The sequence below is a fragment of the Centruroides vittatus genome, unplaced genomic scaffold (genome assembly GCF_030686945.1).
Source record: "Centruroides vittatus isolate TY-2023 unplaced genomic scaffold, ASM3068694v2 contig_750, whole genome shotgun sequence".
In the NCBI taxonomy this organism is placed as follows: Eukaryota; Metazoa; Arthropoda; class Arachnida; order Scorpiones; family Buthidae; genus Centruroides; species Centruroides vittatus.
The window spans coordinates 222285-242102 of record NW_027122487.1 but is presented as its reverse complement, the minus strand read 5'-3'; the positions used below and the strand labels follow the sequence as shown (position 1 = coordinate 242102).

The window sequence follows — 19818 nt, the reverse complement described above, 5'->3', positions numbered from 1 at the left end:
CTTCTTATACGAACCTATCAAAGATCCAAACGAAAAGTATAAAATAGATTTTTTTTATTTTACAATCGATCAAGCACTAAATGCACTAGATGCTCGATTTCAACAACTTTGTAATCATTGTAACTATTTCCAATTCTTATATGATATATACAATTTAAATATAATGCCCAATGAAATGCTACTAAAACACTGTAAGAATTTAGAATGCATTTTAACTGATGGTGATTCTGTTGACATAAATGGAGCAGAATTAGCGGAGGAAATTTCGGCAGTATCTGCTCTTTTGGAAAAAAAAGCCTAAGCAATGTACTGAGCTTAATTACAAAGTTAAATCTTGCCCCAAACCTTATTATTGCTTTCAGAATATTGCTAACGATACCAATAACTGTAGCAAGTGCGAAAGGAGTTTTTCTAAGTCAAATTATTTAAAAACTTTTTACGTTCGACTAATACACAAAAGCGTCTTAATGGTTTGGCCATGTTGGCAATTGAGCATGAAATTGCTGATCAAGTAAATTTAAAAAATGCAATAAGAAAGTTTGCAGAATGAAAGTAAGAATAAAAGTTTTTTGTGATTTTAGCGTAGTTGATGTTACCTTTTTTTATTTTCAAAATAATGGCATTTTGATTGTGCAATAATACACATTTTTAATAGCATTTAAAAATGTAAAAAATTATATGATTAACAATTTGTGGCTAAGTACAGATATTTCTTAATTAATTTCAACTGTTTCGTACTGCTTGATAATTAATGTTAGGTTATATGTTTCTTTCTAAATATATGCTTTTATTAAAATTTAAATAAAATGATTTTATTTTTATTGAATATAAAAGATATGACCCTTTATTTAAATATATATATATATATTCTTAAGGGGCGGCAATTTGTCTTTTTGTCTGTGGCGATGTGACCGCTAGAGCGGGTCCTGCCGATGTTCGCCCCTTCTTTGAGCTGTCACACCCACGAACGCACATTTTTCACATCTATGACACTATCACTGCATATATCACTCAACTGGCAATGAATTTTGGTTGGTGTCACTCTACACAAGTGCAGAAAAAGAATGATTACACGCTGTTCTTGCAATGAAAACATTGCCATTTGAAGTATCAAAAACGCCTCTCTGCTGCTCTCTCGCTTTCGAACTCCTGCTGCTAGAGTTTCGTATGCCGTGAGGTGCTACTTTCTCTGTTATGCGATCATAAACAGTGTCAGCTTCTTTTTAAAAAAAACTGCATGATTTCAATTTATGATACGTATGTATGTAGTTCATATTTATGAGCATAAAGCTCGATTGCTAAATGTTTTGTTGTTCAAACCTATTCTATATGCTGATCAGATATCTCATTGTTTGTTGTGTGTGTCTTGCATGTACACAATTTCTTCATTATTGTAGGCAGATGACATCGTCCTCATTGCCTGACGATTGGTTAGCACACCTTGGGTATAGTTCATAAAGGCGTATCTCAGTGGAGTAACTGTCTATATAAGGCAGTGTCTGAGAATTCTAGTCATAGAAAAACTGCTCCAAAAAGTTTTCAATTGGGAAAAAATGTTTCATTTCCAATCGAGTTTTGATGGTCGTCAGAGTGATTTGTCTTCTTTTCTTACGACCTTGGCTTCAGGGAAGTTGCAACACAGTCATGTTACTTAAACCAGGATTTTTTTTTCCTTTCCTTTGCGCAGACCACAATCGTTACAATCTTGAGCTGCCACACTCACTTATTTGAGAACGCAACTTTCTCATTCGTGTTCTTCTTATATTTGATCTGTTGCAATAGGGGAGACACGCCCGAACAATACTGAAATACATATGTTTACTTTACATGACACACTGTATGCTGTTCTTTGCAATGATTGTAAACAACAATTTTTCGCTGCTACGTCACATTTTTTCCGGAATGTTCATAGCCATATGGCCTTATAACAACAAACTTTGTTGAGCCATGACATTTGTTCAGGTTCTGATCGTTTATCTTTGCTCACTTATCAGGCAGATTAAAAATCCTAGTTTTAGACAGGGTGAAACGGAAGAGTCGTCAGCTCTCTTGTCTGCTTTAGATGCTTCCTTCTGTTCGTTAACTTATATTCAAGCCACGCTGTAGCCATATAATTAGAACTCTGCATTTTGCATTTATTTCGAACACTGTTCAGATCTGCAGGTTGCAATGGAGATGGTGGCTCAGTATTAATTAAATAATTTGTTGAACAATTGTAAATTCATGCGAATGGTGAGCGTATACATCTTCATTCTGGAATCTTATCACCTTAGCAGATTCATTTATCTTTTGAGGATTCACCAAGTGCTTTAGTCACATACCGATAAATTGCACGCTTTTGTCAATCTAATATATCGTAATCTATAACTAAGTGCAATGTCATCAAATAGTTTATTGCATAAACTTGATAGATATAGACTCTGTGAAATTCTTGTTGGAAGCAAAGTATATAAGCAATAATATAACAACAATAGCCATATAGGAAATGACAAATTAATTAACTGAAGTTAGAAAGTCGGGAACAACAGATATTATGATAAAAAGGAATGATAAGATATCTTCACTTATACAGCGCTCGAAATAAACAGCTCAAAATGAAGAAAACAGTGAATATACTAACTTTTTTCACTCCATTACTCACTTGAAGATGGTGATATAAATAATTATGAGAATCTTGTTTCGAAGTTACGAGAAATAAGTACGAAAGAAGATGAATAAAAAGTACGTAGAAAGACCGAAATGTCTTCACTTTCTCCAATTACCAGAAACGACAATCTTCCACTGCAAACACGACCCTTCTTTAGAGACTACGCCTTTGAAAAATACATGCAAAAAGTAGGAGAGTTTTTTATTTGTACCCCTCTGTCTGATCATTTCACAAATTTAGCAGCAAGGTAATTCATTTCCTTTACAATTTTATAAAGAAAAATAATGCACTATTTGTTTAAAAACTGATAAACTATTACTCTATAACCACCAGTTATAATTACCATTTTATTATTCTGTAGCAATACCTTAAGAAATTCATTGTAGAATTTAATAATAATCCTGGGCTAAGATGTACAATTACAATATTATGTTTTTATTATATACATTTTACACTACATATATAATGAATGTAAATTATAAACAGTATTTTTAATAAATATCTTACATACGCACTACATAATATGTAATTAACATAAAAATACATAATAACTGTTAATAATACACACCAGTAGTATAACAATTTTGCTCATCTCTATATTCAGCGATATCTCTATGTCATTGTGTCACGGCATCTCGTGTAAAAATACGTGTTATTACTTCGGATAATAAGATTTCCGTTACCTGAAAATATAATAGAAGTTCCTTAATCGATTAACGAAGTTTAAGTACTTTGTTTTTTCTGGAACACGGAAAAAATCGTAGATAGTACAACAGGTATAAAAAGCAATGCATGAAATGCCGTTTCTACAGCAATAAGCACTACAATTTTCACAAATGTCGACAGAAAATATACATCAGAATATAAAATCAATATTCCTAATCCTGTAGAAAGAGAGCCTTGAATTACAGAAAACCCAATACGATACAAAGAATCACTCATTTTCTCATTCGCACTTTTCTTGGATGACGTTATATAAGCATAAGACATGTGACAAGGGTAATTCACACTGAATCCAACACACAGAATAAGGTTCATCATAGAGAATATATCCAAATTGACGCCCCACAATGACATGTAACCCAATGTTTCTATTATCGAAGATACAACAGAAATGGCAACAGTAAGGGCGACTAAAACATTCGGTACCATTACGAAGAAGACTGTAGTTATTAAAACAGCCGTAATCCAAAATAATTGGTAAATTGTATGTTCTATGATTATACCTTGGTCAATTACACTCGATTTTAGACAGTGCACTAGAACAGGAATTTCGGATTTTTCGGCAATTTCCCATAATTCTTTCAATGTATTTCTGTCTGATTGTGAAGTATTTAAATTCTTACCCATGATAAAAAATCTGCTGTACAAGATGTCGGTTCCATCGCTGTTTAAGACGACGTCGTTAGATAGTGACTTGGCTGCGCGTATTTTAAAGAAAACATTACGAAGACCATCGATGAAATCCTGTTTGTTCGACATGTTATAACCTCGTAACGAGAATTTCGCAACAGGATTATTCTGAAATTCTTTATAAAACTTTAACCAGGACACAGTGTATTGGTCTTCGGCCACATGGGGATGTTGCTCGAATCTTTTTAAGAGATTTTCTATGGATTCTTGTACTTTTATGTCTGAGTAATCTAAAGTCGTATTGATGATTATGTGAAAAGGATAAACGTAATCTGCAAAATATTTCATGCGAATTCGAGAGCTTTGTTGAAGCACAGTTCCATCGGCAAATAACTGCTCATACTTTAGTCCGTGTTCAATAGAATGAGCACTCCAAATTCCAAGTGTTAAATTAATGATATAGATAAACACAACAATTATCTTCAAAACTGGATTCGATAGTACTTTTCCTAACACATCTTTAAAAAATACCATGGAAGCTTCTTCTTGTATTTCGTTTTCTGCCGAAGTATTTTCTTCGGATTGGACTGCAGTTAATAAAAACTTAAAGTTAAGATAAATTCATGGAAATAAATTTGAAAATACATAAGAATCATTAAAGTTTAGTCTCAACTCACACGTACCACTTTTCTGCGTTTTATTTTGTTGTTTTGCATCAGTCTGATGTCGCAGGAAACAACCACAGTTTAGTGGTTTTTGAGTGGCACGTATAGACGGCAGAGAACCAACTACAGAAATCTAGTATTAAAAGTAATTTCGAAGAAGAAGCACTGTTATGGATTTTATTTCGTCATCGAAAGAGAATTTTTGAGTTCGTCCTATCTAAGAATATAAAAACGATGGCTAATTTTACTTCCTTTATCAACGGTTGATGTACAATGAAAAGAATTGTCAGTTCTTTAAACTAACTTTAGTAATTAACTAGGAGCCATAGATTGAAAGAATATTCCAATCATTCAACAGTGGTTCTTTATATTGAAATTTTAAACAATATTTAACAATAGTTTTTCTGGCGGTGTGCAAGGCACACTATTTATTTACGTATTTAGATATTGAAGCTCAAGCAGAGATATGAGTTAGTACACAAACGAAATGGTTGTAACCACGAAAATAATTTAATGGCTTCGGATCTTATCCCATTTGAAGATAACATCAATTACCGAGTGGGCAGATCATTGATCAAATTTGCTGATTATTTTCTAACAACTGATGGCGAATTACAATAGTAGTATAATAAGTACTAAGTTGCTATCTGTTGAATTGTTCAATAAACTGTACTTCTTCTCCTTTTCTTTTTCCTTTCGAAATTTTTACAAAATTTGTAACAAGGTATTTTCAAGGTTTTCCACATTAATTCATTATCGTCCACAAGCAACGAGCGTTTTGTGGTTTTGAAGTGGAACACGTGAGTTGAGCCTAAATATTAATAAAATTTAATGATTTTATTGATATAATTTTTTTTGTTTAAAACTCATTAAAAATTCGCCCGTTTGAAACATATGATGGTTTGAATTTGGTTAATGTTTATTAAGTGGATATTTTTGATCCTATCGGATATGTTATGGCTACTATGGCATAGAGAAGAAAACAACTAAACAACAATAGTTCACGTTGACTTCTCGCCTAAGCAAAGGACTTATTTCTACAGGCCAGTCATGCGTCGACATTTCACGTCTGTCGTTTGTTGGTATTGAGCCCTTTCTCGTTGTTGAAGTATAATGATTCCTGGAAACAATTTTACAGGTCACAATCCGTGATAAACTCGTGTGTGGTTTCTAAATAACCCTGTATTTATATTCTAAACTCAAGAGTTAAATGTTTACTACAGAGCTTAGACACGTGCAATCACTCTGAATTTTGATTATTTGAATACGACACTTTGATTTGTATATCCTGTAAGTTTCAAGCCAATATCATGGTTCCTTTAAAGTGCTGCAATTCTCACAAGGAGCAGTGTATAAGATAAATAGCAGATGGCGGCTTCTCACCTATCAAATTGATCAGTAATTATTTTGCCTCATAGTTCGATAACGAATACGGATGTTCGTTTGCTAGAATAAGACAACGCTTTGAAGATCCGCGAAGAGTGGATGTTCACCGTAAAGACTTTCTGTGGTAGACTGGCCTTTGTTTTGATATTAAATACATGAAAGATACAGAAAACTACATGGTCAAAGTATTGGAAATGCGCAAATCTATGACCTACCAGTGATCAGTAGTTTCATCTAACAGGCTAGTAGTAAGCACACGTTCAGTTTCAATATATTGATGTAAAGGGTAAATTATAAATTCAATCTGATTCGTTTTAAATGGGTTAAGAGATCTGTAATGGGAGGAAATTCACGAAAAACATTCAACATTTTTCATAAATTATTATTTCCATGAAACAGGTTTTGATTTTCATCTTAACTGCACATGTATTTGGTAGTTAAATATTGAAAATACTTAGAAAAGGTTTTAACAAATGTAACACTGAAAAATGATTGTAGACAGAATATTCAGGCAGAAAATTATTGTCTGAATATGTTTTTGTCTACACCATCAGAATCTTACCGGAATGTTGAAGTACTTTTTCATCAAATTAAATATTAACATACCTCGAGTAAATGTAAAGGAAAGAAAATTCGACGTTTCTCTGTATCCACTTAACGCCAGGCAACCCCCGAAAAACGTCATCTGATACAGAAAAGTGAATACGATGCAAGTGGCTGTGTAATAACAGAATACTCTAACAAAAGGAAACGGACCCATCATTCCGATGCAATAAGAAATGAAGTTGGTGAGTGAAGTCAACGTGATCGAAATTCCAGCTTCACAATACGTCACTTCCATGCGCTTTTCGACTTTCTCCTTGGGGTTGGTGACTCTCCAGCATCCTACCAGTACGAATGCATCATCTATCTCGGTCACTGAACAATAAATAAATAACCAAGCAGTTATTAGCATTATTACCAAAGAAATGAAAGTCAATTTAGGAAACAACTTACCAAGCACTAGATATGGAATGGTGGCATTCCACGAAATGTTTTCTATACCTAAAGCCGACATTAATCCGAAAGCAGAGACAACTGCTAATCCAGCCGATACGACGCTGGCTGCACCAAGAACGGGTTTACTTCTCACCCAACTATTGCTCATGCAGAACAATATTGAAAATATAATCATAAACGCTACTAAACCTCCTATTTTAGGCTGTATCTTACGAAATTCTTTCCTAAATTCTTTCTCTACAAATAGAGGCGAATCGGGATAAGTGTTAACGTAAGTAAAATCATATTTCTGAATTGTGTCGTAAACAAAAGTGGACCATTGTTCAAACGTTTTTTTCTTCTCTTTATTCTTATCGTCTGTTGAATAATATAACATCATTGCATTGACTTCATCTATAAAGTTATTGTCATCCAGAACCACACCTCCCAAATTCGCGAAGTAAGCCTTATAGGCGAAAGACAATAAATCTATATCAATGGGATATTTTAACTTTTTTCTTTTCTGCAGAATGGAGTTTATTCCCACTTCTGACATCACCTCGATAATCGGGTTTTGGAAACATTTATTGTTGTTCAAGGCGCAAATATCCAGATAATGAACTTTCTTCCCATTACTATCAAATGTCACGTTTTGTATGACTTCATCGATTAATCTTACATCCGAAAGAACATTTTTATCGAACATACTTCCACCGTCTCTTCTCAAGAGGTACATGAAGAGGGCATTGGGTACATCAGGGAATCTTATTTGGTCAGAAAACTCTGCCGAATTATACGTAAAGGTATTTTTTACGAATTTCTTAGTTTCGAAGATTTTCCCATTGTCAGCAAGTACCATATCATAAAAATCTTCCTTGGTTTCTAAGCTTATAATGAATGGAGACAGAGCAATAGAGAGAATTACAGGTAAAATGATGAAATAGTATGGATGTCTTCCAACTGTACTTCCGATCCTCTTGTAAATGAAACAAAGGAATTTTCTAATACAGTCGATTTTCATATTGTTGTCTTCAATTCAGAAATGTTGATAAAGCGTTTGCCTGAAAGAATTGATATTCATGATGAAATTTAATTTAAAACTATCATTGAAGTATTCCGGTGTAAATCAAACAAGAACAAACATAATTTAAAAAATGAAAACCACATTAAAGGTTTGCATACTGCAGCTTGCCATTGTTTCATATATTACAAAGGATGTGAGAATGTTAATTTGAAGAGAGTGAGCTTTCCAGGCGGTATGATAACCTACATTTACCGTAGGTTCCTATGGAATAAGTACAAAAAGTTTGATGCGGATTGATCAGAGAATATAAAAATTATACATGAGCGAAATCACAAATATTCTGGTGTATTTATTGTGGAGACCAATAAAATACCCCTGTACCCTTAGTCGAAAATTTCTAATTTTTCAGAGAGATTTGTGTATTAAGGGGATTGACACTATTAAATTTTGGTAGTTAAAGGTCGACGGAGCGTGGAGATAAAAAAGGTCGTATGTCATAGGGTTGGACTTAACGGCGATTTTACTCTTCATTACTATTTACAATATTTCATAAAAACCATCCCTACCCTAAAATTAAGCCTTTTGCCATTTTATAATAATTAAAAATATAAAACGTTTTTAAATAAACACGCAGTTTTAAATATTGCCGGAAAAGTTAAGCAACTCGTTGCTGGATTTTTTTGATATTCCTCACTAATTTATTGAATTAGTTACCATAATTGAAACAGTATATATTTATTTATTTACAACTTTATTTATTTATTCAATACAGTAATTATATCTTTTCTGCTTTAACTAATTCTGCCGATCTTGAAGTCGTAATCTACTAATGAAAGATTTCATTTATTCGCTAGTTAATTATAAAACAAAGCAATATAAAATCTAAAAACCAAGTTAAAGTGTTGCTTTTAAGTGTATTCAGAATATTTCTGAGGAAATTGCTTAATTTTTAATATTCTAAACATGTATTTGTGTCTAGTTTTTAAGCTGGTAATCTTTCATTGTAATTCACTGCACGATCCTGCTGTATAATCTACCTGAGTTTAATGGCACATTAGCGATATATTAACATAATAAAAAGATAAAAAGTGATACTCGGTGAATACTAAGATCAAAGATGAGAATATTTCAACCTAGAAAAATTAAGTTTATTTTAACTTGATGTATGCATTTTGAATGGATTTTTTTTTCCACCTCCTTGTTCGGGTGTTACAAATTACGGTTAATGTTACCCTTGGTGCCAAGATGGCGGTTCGTCTCTGATTCTAGCAAGGAAACAGTGGGACGCACGTTCTAACCTAACCTAACCTATTCTAATAAATTACCATAATTATTAGCAACCAAATTACTAGAATAGGTTAGGTTAGAACGTGAGTCCCACTGTTTCCTTGCTGGAATCAGAGACCAGCCGCCATTTTGGCACCAAGGGTAACATTAACTCAAATTACATATTCCTTTCAGAAATTTACAGTTTTTTTCGGTAATAATGGGTTGTTTTTATAAGCAATTACATAGGAAGATAAAATTGTATATCATGAAACTATTCTTAAATTTGCCAAGTGCCCTATCTGAAAATTTTAAACGTCAAACTGTTAAATTTGTCGATATTATGAATTCTTAACATTGCAATTCAGGCCGTGTCTCTCTGTAATTATTAAGGATTAGTAAATAATATGTAAGAATGAATTCACAATTTTTATTCAGTTTAAGAAAAAAAAAAAGGTATATTGTCAGGTTGTTTTTATAAGGAACAGAACTGAGGAAGTAACTTCAGGCAAATAATTTCCTCATTCCAAATCGTATACAGTAACGTTACTAAAACTGATATTATGGATGTGAAATTATGATACATATGGAATCCTACATTCACTTTCGTAACGGCCCACCAGTGGCCCAGCGGTTCCGTTCCCTGAACAGTGGAAGTTCGGTTGTGGGTTCACGCTTCGCCAGGATCGGTGGCTACGTGGAGTTTTCCGGGTTTTCTCTACGTCTATAACGCTTAAATAGTGGCCAGTTACCTGTTAAAAGACCTCCCGGAAGGTACCCCCTAGGCAGATCGTTCAAGTTTTCCGTTGCCGTAAATTAAGGAACAAACACTCTTGTAATACAGTGCATGTAGCCCAAAATACTGTGGATGTAGAGTAACTGGAACCTTCGGTTATGCTAAGATTTTTTAAATCAAGATTAATGATTCGTCCTGTGATAAATTTTGAATTCCCTACAAAATGACATGAATATATTTACAAAACGATACTTAAAATTCAAGAAAACGTTAAGGAAGTTTCTAAAACATAAATTATGACAGTGAAGCTGTATGATAAAGTATTTGTCGGTTTAAGTATCTCTTTAAGAGATGGTAAAACGTCAACAGAATATTATCTATTATAAATTTTCTTCTTTTATCAATCTTTTAAGTGTTTTTGTAAAGAAATAAATGAAATTTCAAGTGATTATTATCACGTAACAGCTAAACTTACCTTCTTACACCTGTAGGAAACGTGGAAACTTTTCATACTTTCTTGTTTGATACTTTAGCAGTTCTACTTGTAAATATGTTAGAACTTGTCTAATGCGGACTTGCAAAACAAATAAATCTAGTAATTGTTCAGAATAACCTTTATAAGCCAGAATCGTGTCTGAAGTAGAAGAGTGGAAACAATTGTATAACATAACTTGAGTAAATCGGAATATTTAGGCATAATTGTATCTAAATTCTGGGTTTGGTTGATGGCAACACGTGAACGATTTGCAAAGGGGATGCCTACCTTTATACGGAAAATTCGCTCCTAATTAGATGTTAGACAAGTGAAGGAAACCCGAAAAATTCTGTGATCAGTCTATTGATAAAGCACAAACCCGTGACTAATTGCAAGTGTTCGAGGTAAATTCTAATGCTATAATATTCTGGATTTACTTCTCGATGATGATAGTTGCAGTCTATCAGCTTTTACTTTCATTTTTACTGTGTAGCTCCACAATACAATACAGCTGTTTCGCTGAAACTGTCTAGAACAATTAATTAATGAAATGAAAACATAAATGTCTATTAAACGATGCCCTCGCTTCCCATCTTAGGTTTTAGTGTAAATATCACCTAAATGCTTAAAAATATTTTAGAAAAAAGTTTGTCGACTGGTTGTTCTCATTCTGTGGGCTTGTCCAAACCCATTAATGGTGTGATTAAATCTTTCTTAGAAGGAAAGAGACAAAAAATTGTAGATTTTAGATCAGCACCGCAACATAAATTAAGAGGTTTGTGCATATTTTTTCAGACGGAAAGACGTTATTAGATGGCGAAATCAACCTGAAGAATTAGGCAATTCAGGCAGGTCACTTTACGGTTTCATGTATGATTTAAATGAAATGTACAGTACGTGAAAGTAATTCTTACAACATGTAATCAAAAATATCACTTCTGCATTAACAAGGATTTTTGAAGGGGCACAATCTTCATAAAAATTTCATAATGGAGCCAACCTTTCGAAAAAAAAGGTCGTTGAGTAGGTCAAAATTTACGATTTTTTCTGTGTTCTCGTCAAAAGTCTTTTTTGAGAAGATAATAAATATTAATGTACTGTAAGACACGCTATCCATATTTAACAGCGATTTCTTTCAAAAATGTTTCATTTTTTACGTCGGTATAAAACATTACTTAATTTAGAATTGATATTATATATTCAAATGCTTTCACGTATGACATATTTAGTAAATAGAGACGTTTAACACCGTCGAAATACGAAATATTTTTAAACAGGATCGTTTCCATAATAATGTTGCATACCGCGTAGAATCTAGAGAGTTATTACACTCTTAAAAGAGATTTTTTTTCAAAAATACATGTTTATATTTAATTTTGACCTACTCTATAACATTGTTCGGTTGCTATATGAAATTTTTATGAGGTTTTTAGGAGTTCGTGAGAATGACCGACCTCGTAAAGTATGGATGAAGATATTTCTTGACTATTCAATGCTAAAAATCCGTTATACTGATATTCTGAGCTACCAACAGGCTGGTCACTTTGGATTTTCTAGGTTTACTTCTCGTGTCTGATACCTAAACAGATGTCAGAGTCCCACAGAGACACTTCGTGGAAGCCACTTCCTGTGGTAAATCACTCATGTGTTACGTTATCTTATTCCGCAAATCAAACCAAAACTCTCTCAGCCCTGTTGGCAATAAGAGGACATTTTTTTTCCATTCTCACCGATGCTCCTGTCAGACTCAGTTGGTGGTTGAGGTACGGGGCCCAACACATTGCTCGAGAGAGATTGCTCCCCTGTATTTAATCCTGGATCCTCCAGTAAAGACACTTAATTTTGCCTCTTAATTTTGATATTCTCTATGAATCATACTTCTAGAATTTCTGTTGATCAGCAAGTCGGAGATTTCATCAGAATAAAACCTACTCCAGAATAGTTAATTACGTTCATTATCAGGGCTGCAAGTGCAGATATACATCCGATAACAATACATTGATAAATATGCGTACCGCGAGGACGGCGAAATTCTCGAAATTATCGAGAGTACAACTCATTGCTAACATCTACATATTATAATTAGCTCCCTAATCCCAATTCAAAAGATAATTGTAAAAATTATAATATATTTTAATTATTCTCGAGCGCTTACAATACTTTTAGATTTCGAGTTCGGAAAATTGTTACATACCTGTAGAAGGAGAGAAATACGAAATGAACACTAGAAACACAACTAGCTAGGATAGGAGAGAGTAACAACCTCTCTTCATTCGTCATTCTCTATGATTTCGTTTCCTTTTCATCCAATGAAAAATTCGACTGGATAAAGCCGTTGAACACTGTTCATGGGTTCGTTCCTCTTCAACAGACTTGCTTAGTAGAATATTTTCGTTATCTGCGCGTGTATAATACATAAATAGTGGCTATTTTCACAGAAAGGTTTTTCTTTGTGGCACACCTTTAGCAGATTGACCACGTGTTGCGTTACCTTATTACATTGATCCAATTCAAAATTTCGAGGCAGAAATCCCAAATGCGTACATATTTGTCAATTTTTACAATTTATTGGTTACTGTCCCCTGAAAAGGGTTGGCTCAATGTTCGGATACGACATTGTTCAAGTTCTTTTTACATTACGTTACGTCTGGCCAGTCAACGAAGGAATTTTTTAAAACATAAAACAAAGAATGTCATCTTTGATCGGTCATACGTGACGTCTTGTCTGATCTTCTTCTTCTCTTCTTCTTCCTCACGTTTATATAGGAGATATTAGCCGTGGGTGGAGAGAATTGTGGGAGCGACTTATAAGTATAATAAAAACGAGTTTCAAAAACGATTCTTAGATGTGCTAGCTTTGATTTTGAGGAAATGTACACAGTCGTATGCGATTGTAAAGCAATTCTCGAAAACAGATATCTTACATCATGTCTGCCGATCCAGATTTAAAGTTTGTGACATCGTACTTTTTATCAATGAGGAAAAGAGAAGATTAGTGTAACCTTTCAGTCGAACAATCAAATTATCCGACTAAAAGACACCACTAATCTTCTCAGTCTGGTGCAGATAATACAAGTAGTTTAGCTATTTTTAAAATTAAATCCCAGCGCGAAGAGAAAAACAAAGCTCTTCAGTCTCTCTATCAATTAGAAATTTTTCAAATCAACAGGTTCCAGGAACCAAACCGGTTGAAAATTTATAAACAGAAAAAGAAGGTTTCCGAAAACCGATGTTTTCAAATTTTTGTAGGAGGATAAAACAATACGACAGACTGTAAAATGTGGCAGCTTTGATGGGCTAGCACTTAAAATTTAAACACCAGAAACATATTTTCTCATATAGTATTTATAAAGACATACGTTATTGTTGAAGATTTTTTTAACTCTTTCCGCCCTGTAGGCACTAGCATGGCCTGTTTTAGATTCCGACATGTCCGGACAGACCATCATCTAAAAATTTCCTCGGGTTTTTCTTCATCCGGTTCCCCAGAGCGGTAGGCTGCCATCTTGACAGATTGGTCATCCCGCCTACTATTGAATACTGTGAGCTGACTTAAACAGTCACGTCAACTTAGGTGACAGGATATCGCAAATCTTGACTGTTTGGACGATTTATCCTGTGTTATGACAACCAGTTTCAAATTTAAAAATTTTGTTGGGGTTCTAATTGAGAACGTTTAAAAGAGAACACATAAAAAAGATAGTAAATACAACAATGTGCTATACATTCCATTTAAATTGAATACAGTATATTTAATAAATTTATAAATTTATTACAAAGGTTTTGTATAATATATAATTAGCATAAAAATATACAATTATTGTTAATAATACATAAGAGAAATACAATACTTTTGCTAAACTCTGTGTTTTTCAGAACTTCCGAACTGTCATTGTTTAAAACTAGAGATCGTTTCCACTAGTGGCCGAGTACATAAAAGCACTAAACACTGATGTTTGGTCATGGGTTCGCGTCTATCCAATGATCTGGCCGCGGGAAATTTTCCGAGTTTTCTCGTCATGTTACTAACTCTTAAATAGGGCGAGTTTCCGTTAGAAGAACTCCTTGGAAGCATTCCCCCCTCGGCATATCATTCACGTGTCGCTTTGTCGTAACCAAATAAAACTAACCTAAACCTCAAACTACTGTGCTACAACATTCTGATTAAATATAACGGTTGTGTCACTTCGGATAATAAGAATTTTGGTAAACCTAAAAATATAACAGAAGTTACGTGGTTGATTGAAAAAGTTTAAATACTTTGTCTCTTCTGGAACACGGAAAAAATCGTAGACAGTACGACAGGTATGAAAATCAACGCATGAAACGCGGTTTCTATTGCAATAAGCACTACAATCTTCACAAATGTCGACAGAAAATATACATCAGAATGCAAAATCAATATTCCTAGTCCCGTAGACAGAGAACCTTGTATTACAGAAAACCCAATACGATACAAAGAATCACTCATTTTCTCATTCGCACTTTTCTTGGATGACGTTATATAAGCATAAGACATGTGACAAGGGTAATTCACGGTGAATCCAACACACAGAATAAGGTTCATCATAGAGAATATATCCACATTAACACCCCATAATGACATGTAACCCAATGTTTCTATTATCGAAGAAACAACAGAAATGGCCACAATAAGGGCAACTAACAAATTCGGTACGATTAGGAAGAAGATTATAGTTATTAAAACAGCCGTAATCCAAAACAATTGGTAAATTGTATGTTCTATGGTTATACCTTGGTTAATCATACTCGATTTTATGCAATGTACCAATACAGGAATTTCAGATTTTTCGGCAATTTCCCATAATTCTTTTAACGTGTCTCTCTCTGTTTGTGAAGAGTTCAAATTTTTCCCCATAACGAAGAATCTGCTGTATAAGATGTCGGTTCCATCGCTATTAAAGACGACGTCATTAGACAGTGACTTGGCTGCGTGCAGTTTGAAAAAGACGTTACGTAGACCATCGATGAAATCTTGTTTGTTCGACATGTTATAACCTCCTAACGAGAATTTCGCAACAGGATTATTCTGAAATTCTTTATAAAACTTTAACCATGATACAGTATATTGCTCTTCGGCCACATGGGGATGTTGCTCGAATCTTTTTAAGAGATTTTCTATGGATTCTTGGACTTTTATATCTGAGTAATCCAAGGTTTTGTTAATGATTATGTGAAAAGGAAAAGCGTAATCAGTGAAATATGTGAATCTAATACGAGAGCTTTCTCGAAGTACAGAGCCTTTGGAAAATAAATGTTCAAACTTGATGCCATGCGTAATGGAATGAGCACCCCAAATTCCAACAGATAAATTAATGACATAGATAAACAAAACAATTATTTTCACTATTGGATGTGAAAGTATTTTTGCTAATACATCACCGAAAAATGCCATCAATGCTTCTTTTTCTTCTATTTCTTTATTGTTCGGTCTGTTTTCTTCGAATTCTTCTGTAATAAAAAAATCAGGTGCGTAAATACTTAAAACAAAATTGTTCAACAACTAAAAATGATTAATGATTAAACCAATTATATGGTAAGATCTTTAGTAATGAAAACAATTTTAAAATTAGCAACCTGATTAAATTCTTGGTCAGGAGAGAACTCTACCTTAAACGTAATATTTTCAATATACCTGTCCATGTACAAGGATATTTTCCTGCATCCAGTCGTTTCTTTGTACATCGATAGGATGCAGCAATATAAACTAAAGTTTTTAATTTTACTGACTGAAATAATAGGGATGGAAGGAGTGACAAAACAGACATGCAGCTCACTAACAGTAATTTAGTATAGTTAAAATAAAAGACGAAGAATTTAATGTCAAATTCAGTCCGGTACGTAGTAATATTTCCCATCATTATTGAAACAAAGTGATGCGAGTGTAATGTTGAATAGCAGAAACTATAGTTTTACCAGAACTCGAGGACTGTGGAAAAATTGATGCATCGGGATGAAAGGGTTGAAATTTCAGAATTTCTGAATATTTCATCAATTCTAAAATGGCGCTGAAAAGTTTTAAAGAATCCATTCAAAAGTTCAACAATAACAATAGATGGTACAGTACGTTAGACAATAGATACAGACAAAAATCTATATCGTATTTGTGGAAAAAGTACATTTCAATACACAGTACAGCCTCCTTTGGCCTTTAAATCTTTCTTAATGCGATCAGACTTAGAATTAATAATATTTCTCAATCGTGCAATGTTATTTTTTTCCACTCGTCCTGTACACGTTTCTATAACTGATGGCTGCTTTCGGGCGGAGCTGCATAGTCAGACAAGCGATGTTTAAGAAGCAACCTGATGTGTTCAATCGGGTTGAAATCAGGCGATTGAATGCAATATTAAATTGTCTGAAAATATGTTCGATTTTCTGCATAAACGCAAAAAAACGCATCTAAAATAGTACAATAAAGCCGAGTTATTTAAGATAATCATTAAATAATAGGAGTTTCCTATTAATAAAGGAAGATTTTCGCCCTCGCATTATTTGAAAGTGTTGAGCAATGGTGAAGTCGTTGAGAGAAGTTGCTTGATTTACTCTGTTACAAACGATGCTGTTTTTTGCTATTGTTGTATTTTATTTGATAAGTCGTCTGCTATTATTGACTGGAAAAAAAGGCTATTCTGACTGGAAAAATCTTCCGAGAGCCCTCACAATGCTCAAAAAGTCTGTAAATCACAGAAATGCTTTCAGAGCATGAAAAGAATTGGACATTAGATTAAAACAGAAAAAAAACTATTACGCTGAATATCAACGAATTATGGATATAGAAAATCAGCATTGGAAAGGAGTTCTAAAAAGATTTATGTCAATAATTAGACTCTTGGCCTGACAATGCTTAGCTTTTAGTGGAACAACTTAACATTTGTTTCAGCCTAATAATAGAAACTTGCTAAAATTGGTAGAATTGCTTTCTGAGTTTGATCCAGTTATGGAAGAACATATCAGGAAATCCATAGCAAAAATTTTCAGTTTTTATATGACATTTTAAACCTTAAGGCTAGACAATTATTGTACTAGTCTCCAGTCAATATTTTGGGTCGAAAATGAATCAGATATAAATGCAAATAATCTTGAAGAAGAATTGCGTGATGTATCCGGAACGATACCATATTCTATGAAACCTTAAGATATTTTAAATAATTTGTGCCAAAATAACTTAATTACTTAGTATCCGAATACAGTTGTAGCTCTGAGAATTTAATTAACACTCCCTGTCTTTGTAGCTAGTGGAGAAAGAAGTTTTTCCAAATTGAGATTAATAAAACACTATTTAAGAAATTCAATAAGCTAAACAAAACTTAGAAATCTATCATTAATTTCTATTGAATTTACATTGGCTGCCACTCTAAACTACACATCTCTAATTAACGAATTTGCTAAAGTTAATGTTAGAAGAGTAAAACTGTAGTTGATAGCTGATATCAATGTTTTATAGTAGTTTATATTTTCAAAATAAAAATTGTATTCGTACATTTTGTGCAGTTAAAAAAAATCACAAACGAAGGTTATTTTAAAGAAAGTGTTCGCAGACTAGCACCAGTTACAGAAATAATGTTTCCATTTATATTAAAATTTGAAAAATTAATATTACCGATAAATATGAATTCTGACTCACCTCCCATAAAACATGCCACAGAACGAGTATTACGCACTTCTCTGTATCCACTTAACGCCAGGCAACCCCCGAAAAACATCAACTGATACAGAAAAGTGAATACGACGCAAGTGGCTGTATAATAACAGAATATTCTAACAACCGGAAAAGGACTCATCATTCCGATGCAATAAGAAATGAAGTTGGTGAGTGAAGTCAACGTGATCGAAATTCCAGCTTCACAATACGTCACTTCCATGCGTTTCTCGACTTTCTGCTTGAGATTGGTGACTCTCCAGCATCCTATCAGTACGAATGCATCATCTATCTCGGTCACTGAACAATAAATAAATAACCAAGCAGTTATTAGCATTATTACCAAAGAAATGAAAGTCAATTTAGGAAACAACTTACCAAGCACTAGATATGGAATGGTGGCATTCCACGAAATGTTTTCTATACCTAAAGCCGACATTAATCCGAAAGCAGAGACAACTGCTAATCCAGCCGATACGACGCTGGCTGCACCAAGAACGGGTTTACTTCTCACCCAACTATTGCTCATGCAGAACAATATTGAAAATATAATCATGAACGCTACTAAACCTCCTATTTTAGGCTTTGTTCCGTTTAGTTGATTCCCAAACTCTTTCTTAATAAAAAACGGCGAATTTGGAAAAACTTTTACGTAGGTAAAATTGCATTTTTGAATCCAATCGTAAACTACAAACGACCATTTATCAAACAATTCCTTGTTTTTTTCATTTTTTTCGTCTGTTGAATAATATAACATCACGGCATGAAAATTTTCTATGAAATTATCATTATCCACAATTACTCCACCCAAATTTACAAAGTAAACCTTATAGGTGAAAGACAATAAATCTATATCAATGGGATATTTCAACTTCTTTTTCTTCTGAAGTAAAGAGTTTACACCCACTTCTGACATCACCTCGATGATCGGGTTTTGGAAACATTTATTATTGTTTAAAGCGCAAATATCAAGATAATGAGTTTGCTTCCCGTTGCTGTCAAGTGTTACGTTTTGTATGACTTCATCGATTAATCTTACATCCGAAAGAACATTTTTATCGAACATATTTCCTCCGTCTTTTCTCATTATGTATATTAAAAGTGGAAAGTTAACATTAGGTGTTCTAATTTGATCAGAAAATTCTTCTGAATTATAGGAAAATGTATTTTCTACGAATATCTTAGTATCAAAAATCTTTCCCCTATCTGCAACTATGACGTCATAATAATCTTCGCTAGTCGATATCCTTGAAAGGAATGGAGAGAGACATGCGGAGAGAAGTAAAGGTATACTTATAAAACAATATGGATGCCGTCCAATTACATTTCCTAGTCTCTTGTAAACGAAACAAAGGTTTCCTCTAATACAGTCGATATTCATTTTATTGCTTACAATGGAGAGATGTTGTTAACTTGTTTACCTGAAAGAATTAATGCGTTTTAATTAACTCTAATTCGACTTTATTCAATTCACTTGGCGTTATCCGAGCGAAAATAAATATAATAGACATTAAAATGAAAACCGAAGTAAAAGTTACATTACTGTAACCTTACGTGTCCGTTGTTACTCTTATTGTGAAGGGAAATGAAACTAGAAGGTATAGTAGAGCATCGATTATCCGACT

The 19818-nt window shown here is 33.5% G+C and overlaps 2 protein-coding genes across 2 annotated transcripts; both read right to left on the bottom strand.

Moving 5' to 3' along the window:
• Positions 1-3370: 3370 nt before the first annotated feature.
• LOC136981298 (patched domain-containing protein 3-like) lies at positions 3371-8063 on the bottom strand. Its single transcript, XM_067277599.1, has 4 exons — positions 7048-8063; positions 6658-6969; positions 4678-4788; positions 3371-4587 (listed from the first exon to the last, which is right to left on the bottom strand). The coding sequence occupies exons 1-4, from the start codon at positions 8048-8050 to the stop codon at positions 3371-3373; spliced, it is 2643 nt and encodes an 880-aa protein (XP_067133700.1). The 5' UTR covers positions 8051-8063.
• A 6719-nt stretch (positions 8064-14782) lies between these two features.
• Positions 14783-19244, bottom strand: LOC136981297 (patched domain-containing protein 3-like). Its single transcript, XM_067277598.1, has 3 exons — positions 18572-19244; positions 18179-18493; positions 14783-16002 (listed from the first exon to the last, which is right to left on the bottom strand). Exons 1-3 carry the CDS (start codon positions 19107-19109, stop codon positions 14783-14785), a joined length of 2073 nt encoding a protein of 690 aa, XP_067133699.1. The 5' UTR covers positions 19110-19244.
• Positions 19245-19818: the final 574 nt, after the last annotated feature.

Coding starts and splice junctions, on each gene's coding strand:
- LOC136981298 (XM_067277599.1), bottom strand. CDS start 8,050: ATGAAAATCGACTGTATTAGAAAATTCCTTTGTTTCATTTACAAGAGG. Junction 6,970..7,047: donor CATTCCATATCTAGTGCTTG/GTAAGTTGTTTC, acceptor TTTATTGTTCAG/TGACCGAGATAGATGATGCA. Junction 4,588..4,677: donor AACGCAGAAAAGTGGTACGT/GTGAGTTGAGAC, acceptor TATTAACTGCAG/TCCAATCCGAAGAAAATACT.
- LOC136981297 (XM_067277598.1), bottom strand. CDS start 19,109: ATGTCAGAAGTGGGTGTAAACTCTTTACTTCAGAAGAAAAAGAAGTTG. Junction 18,494..18,571: donor CATTCCATATCTAGTGCTTG/GTAAGTTGTTTC, acceptor TTTATTGTTCAG/TGACCGAGATAGATGATGCA. Junction 16,003..18,178: donor TGTGGCATGTTTTATGGGAG/GTGAGTCAGAAT, acceptor TTTTTATTACAG/AAGAATTCGAAGAAAACAGA.